Here is a 10,756-nt window from a genome sequence, read left to right as displayed (position 1 = left end):
TTGCTCTTTTAAGACTTCTGAAAGCATCCTGCACACCCCATCCCTCTCAGATTTTGGAAGGCACTTCTGATTCTTAAATCTTGAGTTGCATGCTGTAGCTATCTTTAGAAATCTCGCATTGGTACCTTCTTTGTGTCTTGTGAAATCTGCAGTGAAAGTGTTCTTAACACAAACAACATGCTGGGTCATCGTCTGAGACTGTTATAACATGAAATATATGACAGAATGCGAGTAAAACACAGAGCAGGAGACACAAAATTCTCCCCCAAGGAGTTCAGTCACAAATTTAATTAACACATTATTTCTTTAATGAGCATCATCAGCATGGAAGCCTGTCCTCTGGAATGGTAGCCGAAGCATGAAGGGGCATACAAATGTTTAGCATATCTGGCATGTAAATACCTTGCAACGCTGGCCATGCGAACGTCTGTTGTCACTTTCAGGAGACATTGTAAATAAGAAATTGGCAGCATTATCTCCTGCAAATGTAAACAAACTTGTTTGTTTTAGCGATTGGCTGAACAAGAAGTAGGACTGAGTGGACTTGTAGGCTCTAAAGTTTTACATTGTTTTGTTTTTTAGTGCAGTTATGTAACAAAAAATAATCTACATTTGTAAGTTGCGCTTTCACAATAATCAGATTGCACTATGGTACTTTTATGAGGTGAATTGAAATAAATTATTTCTTTTATCATTTTTACAGGGCAAATATTTGTAATAAAAATAATATAAAGTGAGCTGTGTACATTTTGTATTCTGTGTTATAACTGAAATCAATATATTTGAAAATGTAGAAAACGTCAAAAAAATTTATATACATTTCAATTGGTATTCTGTTGTTTAACAGTGCAATTAAAACTGCAATTAATTGCAATAAATTTTTTAAATTGCGATTAATTTTGTTGAGTTAATTGTGTGAGTTAACTGCATTTAATCGACAGCCCTACTTTTAATCATACACATAGAAATTGTTCATTTTTTCCACTGGGGAAACCAGTTAACTTTATTTCATTCAGGAAAAATAGAATTTTTTAAAAAGAGAAAAATATGAATAAAGATTCATTTTTAAAAACCTTATTTTTAGTGACAGTTTCAGATTAATAGAACAATGCATTATTTTCATGAGGCATAAAAAAGACTAAAAAATATCTTGCTCTGTCTTAGTAAGTGCTGGAGAATGAAGGCCCCTTGGATATGCATTGTGTATGTGAGGCTTTTGGAATATTTTGTGCAAGGCAATGACAACGATTACATTCTCTTGTATGTACACCATTTTCAGAAATTATACCTTCTAGAAATATGGGTGCAAGAAGGTAGATTAACAAATGGATCAAAATAGCAAGATATCTTATATTTTACCACCTAGCAGTTCAAATTACATCTTGAAAAAGCCCAGCAAAACTTTAACCCTGTTAAGTGCAGCTTTCATTTATACTTTAGTACAAAGTCACCACCTCCAATCAACAGCCTTCCCTGTTAGACCCTCCATCACTCAAAAGTTTAAATTCTAAACTGTTTTTTAAAAAAGCAGATAAACTCTTTAATGTAGTTCTTTCCCATTTTTAGCTTTTATATCCTATATCTATAGCCCTTTATAAGCATGCTCATGGTTTAAAATAATTAGGATGTTAAATTTTCCCAGTTTGATATTGTGTGTGTGTGTGTGTGTGTGAGGGAGAGAGAGATTCTTGTAATGGAAATATAGAACAGACACACAAAGAAGGGAAATATTAAATTTAAATTGCTTCAACCAGTATGTGAACTGCATATGCACCTGCCTACTGTTTGAAATTTCATCTCTAAATGTACTTTTTCTGTTTAGGATAGCTCTTTTCTTCCAAAGTGCTACCCATTGAAAATGGAGTAGAATAGAATGAATGAAAAAATGTGTTCCATTTCTTAATAAAGGTGCTGATGACATTGAGAAAACAATGTACAAATAGATTTCTAGTAAATATGCCCTCCCCTATCCCCCCCCCAGTGAAAAAAGTTAAATGTGGACAAAATTCTGGTTACTGTAATTAGTGTGCTATATCCCATTGAAGACAATGGGCTTCCTTGCATGGATAAGGTGCACAGGATTTGGTCCTATGGCAGTAAAGTCACTGTGAGAATGTGTGTTCTCACAGTGTTACCAGCAGATAAGAATCAGATTAGTATATTGTTTTAAAAAATATATTAACTAATGACATTGCATTAAATACTCTTGCACATTTGGTAGAATTAGAGGCTGTATCCTTTATAGAGTGCAGTCACTAAAGGATGAGATCTCACACACATGAGTAGTTCTGGCATTTCATCCATTACAGGGCACTGATACCCACTATAGAAAGACTGACCCACAAACTCAGGTACAGGGAGGCTATCAGGTTCGTTCCAGCCCAGCTTACCACTCCCTTTGAGTAGGGAAAGGCCATAAGAGTGTCTGGCTGGAAAGACATGACACATGGTGCTTTTGAGAAGGCTGGGCTTCATGCCCAAAGGTCACAGGACTGGACTGAATATCTCCTGAGCAATTTTTCAATTTGTTAACTTATTTTTCTTTTGTTTTATAAACTCTTGAGGAAAAGACTCTGCAGATAGACAGCAACTACTTGGTGTGATGAATCTATTCACCAGCTTAGAATGGTCTATCAGTGTATGGATGACAAAAGTACAAGTGCAGTAAAGTACTACATTGATTTTTACAGTTGGTCCAAAATGTAGCTTGTATCTACCACATAGAAGATTCTAGTAAGGTATACAGGGTTGAGAAGCAATTTTCTACTAGAAGTGCCTAACTTTTGTCTTTGATCTGTGGCTCGTAGTTTATAGTTCCATCCTGGCATCCTCTTTCAGTTGCCTTGCTTTTGACTATCTTCCAGAATAACTAGGGTTCATGACAGATACTCCCCTCTCTGCCTTTCCAGCCATTCAGGCAGCCTCCCTGCTTTCAAGTGAGAGACCCCGAGGAAACTGAGGGATGAAACTGGGGCTAGAGAGTGTTGAGCACTTGACAAGGGGAGAGGGAAGGAGTTGCAACATCAGCAAATGCTATGGGTGATGAGGAAGCAGCTCAGGTCAGGCTGTGAGAAAGGACTGAAGATGGAAAGAGACATAAAAGGGAGGGATAAAAATTATTGTTAATTATTTGTATTACTGTACCACCTAAGTGCCCTAGTCATGGACCAGGACCCCGTTGTGGTAGGTGCTGTACAAACACAGAGCAAAAAATGGCTCCTGCCCCAAGGAGCTTACAATCGAGTATAAAACAAGAGACAACAGATGAATAAAGACTGACATGAGAGAACAAGGAGACAATATTGGCCACTATGATAGGTAGGGCCGTACCAAATTCATGGCTGTGAAAAACATGTCACGGAATGTGAAATCAGACCTCCCCCATGAAATATAGCTATTGGAGGGCAGGGCTGGGGGTGCCCCAGCCTGGGGCTACCATTCACCGGGCTCCAGCTGCTAGTTTGCTGGGCTGGGTAGGGATAGGACTTCCTCTTCCCCTGCACAGCCGCTCTTCGGTGGAGATCAGACCCACCTCCAGGTCTCTCTCCTAGTTGCAGGAAGCTCTGCAGCCTCCCAGCTCTGAAGGCAGAGCAGAGGGTGGCAAGCCCACGCCTCCATTTTGGGTCAGGACCCCCCTGGTTAAAAAATGGAAATTTCAGATGTAAAACCTGAAAATGTGAAATTGACCAATTTAAAAACTCTCTGGCCATGAAGTTGACCAAAATGGACTGTGAATTTGATAGGGCCCCCGTAACAGGCATTAGTCTCAGCACACTAGTGGCCTAACCATTGTCAAGTTTTTTATAGGTTTCATGGCAATGGAGAGTTTTAAGCAAGGTTTTGAAATATGATAATGAGATAGCTTTGTGGGTGTTTATGGGGAGATCCTCCAAAGTGTGAAGGGCAGCATGGGAGAAAGCTCAAAAATTTAACAAGTGGGAATTGGGAGCTGGGCAGTTCAGAGGCAGGAATTAACATCTAAATAGCAAACAAGAGATTAAAAATGATGGGAGTATGGGGGAATGGAAACTGAAGGAGGAAGAAGGGAAATAATAGAATGCAAAGGTGAAGGGAACTGATAAAGAAGAAAGAATGGACAGTAAGGTGGAAAGCTTGTGGAGAGAATTGAGAATATTGATGGACTGGGGAGAAATGATTGTTTTTTCTGGTGGGGTACCAGTGTCCAGTTTATCAGTATAACTATTTTGCTAAATCACACAACAAAAATAGTTTTACTTGTCCATATATCAAGTATAGACCAGGCCTAAAATGTTTGATATTGCAGGCCTTCTTCATACTGAGTAGCATGTAGATAAGTTGGTAAGTGCTACTTAGTATTAAGTGCTGCAGAATTAGACCCTTAATTAATTAATTATAAAATGTTATATAAATTATAGATGTCTTTTGTAATACTTTAAATTTCCTCCCATTATTTTGTTGGTCTGATTTTTTTTTGAGAGAGAGAGAAATTTTTAGGAACTAGGTATTTTTGTTTAGCACCTACAATTATAGATACAAGACTTTTTTCCCCCTTGCACTATTTATACAACTAATATCTTGTTATGGTATTTGGTAAGGATTAAAGCTGTGTATTTTATAAAGTAAAAATACAAACAAGATGAATGGAAGAATGCCTAAACAAGACACCAAAGAAAGAATTAGAGAGTTATATGTATTATCTGGTTGGTTGATGGGTATCTGCCTTGATACAAATCTCATTAAAAGAAATCTGAAAAGTTTGAGAGTGGACTTAGCAGTGAATTTCTTGTGCTGCTTCTGGATGGCAGTCCTCAGAATTCTGCACTTAGACAAGATCTAATAATCTAAACCTGGTTTATGCTACATGTGCATTTAGTCAAATAAGGATTCAAACACAATATCAAGGGGAGCAAAGATACCTTTTAGTAAAAGATTACATATAAAACAACACTTTAAAATATTAATGTATATTTTACAAGGTACAAACAATCAAGGAGAGCACATGCCCTACCAGTGTGATTGCATACCTGCAGTTCTGAACATTTGGCCCAAGGATGTCTTTGCATTCCATGTAATTGGGGTTGGTCCTGCTTGGAGCAGGAGGTTGGATTAGATGACCTCCTGAGGTCTCTTCCAGCCCTAATCTTCTATGATTCTATGTGTATTGGAATGAATCAGCATGGGGGAAAAGCTGTCTGTAGTCAGGATTTTTTCTCAACAGATTATTTTTATAGCAAAAAAGCAAAATAAATTAACCCAAGTAGGGGACGGGACATAGGAGAGGAGAACAAAGGGAAACCTCCCCAATTTGGGATTCAGCTCAGTCACATGATCTTCATGGTATATCCCAATCTTCCAGAAGACATTTCCCATCCCCTTCCCCTCTTCTCTCCCAAGCAGCCAATAAATAGCCCATCCCCACAACACCTAAAGAGGGAATGGGCAAGTTGAGTTGAGGATAACTCCTTATTCACCAAAGGACCAGGTTATACCTGCCACCCCCCCCCCACCCCCCGACATACAATGCCTTCAGGAATGGTGGTATCAAAAATTAATATGCATATGCAAGGAAAATAGATATACAAGAAATATTTTAATTAATATTCTTACTTCAAACTGGAGTTAAAATGAGGGAGCGGTAGGTTTAACTAGATTTTTCTTTTGGGAAATTTGCAGCTAAGTAGTTTTAATAAAAATACATGTATATACTTTATAGATAAATGTGACTCCTTCAGACCATCAAAATTGGTCAAATACATGTTATTTTCTAAAAATTATTTTAAGATGTTCGGCTTGCTAGAGACATTATGGGTGGACTTTTCAATTCCTTGGGAATTTTACCATTGACTTCAGTGAGTGCAGAGTTAGGCCAGTGCTGAGTGCCTTTGAAAATCCTATTTTATATGCCAAATTTCATGCTGGATTTTGTTCACACCAAACTAAACACCCTGAAAATATGGGCTCGTAGTGGAAGTTCTGACTGAGATTTAATTATAGTGTCATAAATATAGATAATGATCTTACTGATCTCAATAAAAGATTTGGGATAAGAGTTGGTTAACAACAAGGTCTTGAGTAAGGCTTCAAGATATCTGAAATATTTCTGAAATACTTTAAAAATGTTACATTTAAGTATATCTATACTCCATATGACAGTCTAAGGTTGTAAGAACTGATTAATACAAGTACTAGATATTCAGAACTAACAAGAGAGAAACTCTGTTTCCTGATGACTGTGGTTACTTTTAGAAAGTAAAGGTCACTTTATTTCCCCTCCTCCTATTTTATTAAGATAGGTAAATCAGTTTTCATTTACCTTCTCACAATGCATTGATACTGTAGGTAATTGCTTTGACTCCTTTCTTTCAAAGGTCCATTTTTACCCTATGAATTGTTGATGATGTTGTGAATGTAAGCTCTATGTGTTGATGACATCCACATGACAAATAATGCTAAGCATATAATCTTTTTCTTTACCTTCACATAAATTTGATTTCATCCTCCCTGTTTAGTGGTTGCCATTGAGAAATGTAAATTCATAAAGAATAAGCACTTCTATGCTGCAGGGTGATATGTCATTCACTGTCATGGATGAAATCTAAACCTACAGTCCCATTCACAAAGTATGGTCAGTCCTTTTTGTAACAATGCTTTCCTGCCTGAAGCCAAGCTGTGGTTAAAGTACACAGTTCCTCTCTATACTGACACTGCACGTGCTTTAACAAGCACTGGGGAGGAAGAAAAGGCAGCACTACCACCTAGTTTGCTCTGAAGACTTTGCAGAGGAAGCTGTGATGTAAAAGATTCTTTTCATTCCAATATTTTGCTTGAACTCACAAAGCAAACTTGTTGATTTCAATGTCTTTGGAAATCTAGCTGCTCACCCTGAAGTGCTTGTGTGCCAATGGATGGAAAAATGAACTCCCCTGCCTCTCCCAAGTTATTTTAAAAAACTGAATTTATAGGATCCAGAGCCAGATTAAGGCAATTTGGGGCATACTGCAACACATGCCCCCTCCCCACCATGGCTCTACCCCCATGCAGCAGCTGGGGGCCCCATGCAATTGAAAAGAGTCAGGGATGGTGGCATGAGATTCCTCCTCCCCCAATTTTGGATTTTTGGAGCTCCCCCACATCTTGGAGAGGCCAGGGTAGCAGCAGGTCCCCACACATTTATCTCAGCAGTTGGGGTGTACCTGCTTGGATGGGTGGTGTTCTGTACTTCACTCTTGTCCTCCTGCCACGCACATTATAATCTGCTAGGGCAGTGTTGGCAAGTTGCCCAGAGCAGTGGGTCTTGGGCCATGTCTACCCGATAGATACTACAGAAGCATAGTGACAGCACCATAGCTATGTTGCTGTATACTCTTAGCATAGATGCAGACTACAGCAATGGAAAGTGTTTTTCTGCCACTGTAGGAATTCCATGTCCTCCAGCAACTGGGAGCATTCGATCTAGCTGTGTCTCACTGAGCAGTAGGTTGGCATAGCTATGGCGCTCAGGGGTGTGGATTTTTCACACCCCTGAGCGCCATAGCTATGTTGATATAATTTTAAGTGTAGACCAAGCCTCAGAGTTTAACACTCCATTGAGATACATGGGGTAATTCATCCATCTGAGGGCTATTGTTTCAGACTGTTGGCAGACAGCACAGCATGGTTACACTTGGGTCATATTTTCAAGCTTTTCTTCACACCCATGCGAGATAGAAATTGAATTATTTTAAAAATGAAAGCTGAGATTCTAATGTAATCATTTAAATCCAGGTTTATGGTGTCCATCCAGCTCTCAATGTATGTGGTGACTTTTGTGAAAACTGATTTGAAAAAACTATGATGACTGCTATAGAAATGTGTTGAAATAGGCAGAAAATGATAACCGGTATAATCTTGTGCCTAGATACCAAGTGATTAGGCACTTTATAAATAGCTAGACAGATGATAGAGTAATCTTGCATTATGTAATAACTACAGTTTACTAAAAGATAGCACTACCATACCCAGTTAACAGATTAACCATGTATTAAAAATGGAGAGAAAATAATGAACTGTGATTTTTCCTTTCAAAGGCCCATATCATCCATACAGTCTGTCTTACAAACTAGAACTTGGATCAGACCAGGAAATACCTTCTGACTGGTATCCATTTGCAACTGTACAGTTTGTCATGCTTGATGCGTGTGCCTCAGGGACTGAAGTAAAATCGCTGGGCATAGAGTGTGATGTTCAGCCCCAGAAACATTTGAACCAGAAAACTTGCTACAACTGCCAGGTATTCTTCACTTCTTTGCTTTTTGCAATCTTTTTGTTCTAATACACCATTTACAAAGTATGTGTAGGGCTCTACTAAATTCACGGCCATGAAAAACGCACCATGGACTGTGAAATCAGACCTCCCCCATGAAATGTAGTTTTTGGAGGGGAAGGAGAGGGTGGGTGCCCCAGCCAGGTGCTCCTACCATTCACCAGGCTCCAGCTGCCAGTTCATGGGCTGGGGAGGGACAGGACTTCCTCTTCCCCTGCACGGCCACTCTTGCGGGGAGATCAGACCCACCTCTGGTTATCTTCCACAGCTGCAGGAAGCTCTGCAGCTGCCCAGCTCTGAAGGCAGTGCAGAAGTGAGGGTGGCAATCCCGTGCTCACCCTACGACCCCTCCATGCCTGCATTTTCATTCAGGACCCTCACAATTAAAAAACTGAAATTTCAGATGTAAACATCTAAAAACATGAAATTGACCAAAATGGACAGTGATTTTGGTAAGACCCTGTGATAAATATAAAGAGAAGGGTAACCACCTTTCTGTATACAGTGCTATAAAATCCCTCCTGGCCAGAGGCAAGACTCTTTCACCTCTAAAGGGTTAAGAAGCTAAGGTAACTTCACTGGCACCTGACCCAGAATGACCAATGAGGGGACAAGATACTTTCAAATCTGGAGGGGGTTGGGGATAAAGGGTTCTGTCTGTCTGTGTGATGCTTTTGCCGGGAACAGATCAGAAATTCAAGCCTTTCAACTCCTGTTAAGTTAGTAAGTAATCTAGCTAGAAAATGCATTAGATTTTCTTTTGTTTAATGGCTGGTAAAATAAGCTGTGCCGGAGGGAATGTATATTCCTGTTTTTGTGTCTTTTTGTAACTTAAGGTTTTGCCTAGAGGGATTCTCTATGTTTTGAATCTGATTACTCTGTAAGGTATTTACCCTCCTGATTTTACAGATGTGATTCTTTTACCTTTTCTTTAATTAAAATTCTTCTTTTAAGAACCTGATTGATTTTTCATTGTTCTTAAGCTCCAAGAGTTTGGGTCTGTGGTCACCTGTACCAATTGGTGAGGATTCTTATCAAGCCTTCCCCATGAAAGGGGGTGTAGGGCTTGGGGGGATATTTTGGGGGAAGATGTCTCCAAGTGGTCTCTTTCCCTGTTCTTTGTTTAAAATGCTTGATGGAGGCAGCATACTGTTCAAGGACAAGGCAAAGTTTGTAACTTGGGGAAGTTTTTAACCTAAGCTGGTAAGAATAAGCTTAGGGGTCTTTCATGCAGGTCCCCACATCTGTACCATAGAGTTCAGAGTGGGGAAGGAACCTTGACAGGCCCTTAGCATGTGTGATTTACTTTTGAAGCATATGAGCTTGCATGCATTTTTTTTGTTGGCTTAATGGCTTTGAACACAGTAATTATTTAATAAAAGAATATCCTTGATCTGAACACATGATTCTTAGAGATGGGGCCCAAACCAGACCTGATAAACCAACTTCCCATTTCCCTACCAAACAAATTTTGGGTGTGGTGATTTGAAATTCATTGGATCTTGAGTCCTGTGTTTCAGGCCTCTACCTCTAGGGCTTGATTCTGCACCCACTGAAGTCCATGTTAAAAATCCCATTGACTTCAGTAATGCATGGTCATGCTTCTAATACCTAGTCATTTGCTAATGTTGTACATGTATATTTTCTAACCATAGGTTGAAATTGAAAAGAAGTGGATCAGGCTTGATGGAGAAGACCCAGATAAGGCTAGCACCTGCCTAATGCAGTAAAAGGAGACGAGGCACTTGTAATACATGGTTACGTGTTCTTTAAATATGAAAAAAATGGAGGAAAATGTTAGTGGGAATTAATTTCCATAGTAAATATTTGTTATTGTAAGAAAAAGTGCAATGATCTAGTGCAGGGGTCTCAAACATATGGCCTGCAGAATTATTTCCTGTGGCCCACTAGGAGGCGCCAACTCCACCGGCAGCCAAGTTCCCCTCCCCCACGCCTCTCCTCCCCCCCACCCTCTGAGCGCACCGTGTCCCCACTCCTCCACCTACCTCCCAGTGCTTCCTGCTGCCAAACAGCTGTTTGGACTTTCCAGGAGGGAGGGGGGAGGACTGGGGACATGGCACGCTCAGGGGAGGAGGCGGAGAAGAGGCAGGGCTGGGGCAGGGATTTGGGGAAGGGGTTGGAATGGGGGTGGGGTGGGAAGAGGCCTCATGGAAGGTATGGAGTGGGGGCAGGGCTGGGGGCAGAGTGGGGGGCTTTAACTGAAGTAATTCTAAAAGTAAATGCGTGTTTTGTCATTTGAGTGAAGTGCATTACTGAGTGTTTATATTTTATTAAAACCCCTCTTCGCATTACAGTTTTAAAAAAGTTAATACATTGACTTTTAATAGCATACTATATTACTCTTCATTTTTTTCATTTTTGACTATACTTTTGTATCATTGTATGAAAAGGTTTCAGTGATGCGGCCCTCGGGCCAATGTACTAGTTCTCATGTGGCCCTTGTAGTGATTT

General features: G+C 39.8%; 1 protein-coding gene across 4 annotated transcripts in view; it reads left to right on the top strand.

Annotated features, from left to right (window-relative positions):
• The window catches only part of STON1 (stonin 1), a 66,708-nt gene extending 56,313 nt beyond the window's left edge, over positions 1-10,395 (top strand). For all 4 annotated transcript variants that reach the window (XM_084624204.1, XM_084624207.1, XM_084624205.1 and 1 more), the window contains 2 exons: positions 8,049-8,251; positions 9,940-10,395. In XM_084624204.1, coding sequence (XP_084480330.1) covers positions 8,049-8,251; positions 9,940-10,014 — 278 coding nt within the window. In that variant the 3' untranslated portion in view covers positions 10,015-10,395. The remainder of the gene's footprint in view (positions 1-8,048; positions 8,252-9,939) is intronic.
• The last annotated feature ends 361 nt before the right edge of the window (positions 10,396-10,756 follow it).

Source organism: Lepidochelys olivacea (assembly GCF_965140295.1).
Source record: "Lepidochelys olivacea isolate rLepOli2 genome assembly, chromosome: 3".
NCBI classification, from domain to species: domain Eukaryota; kingdom Metazoa; phylum Chordata; order Testudines; family Cheloniidae; genus Lepidochelys; species Lepidochelys olivacea.
This window is presented reverse-complemented; position numbering and strand designations above follow the sequence as displayed.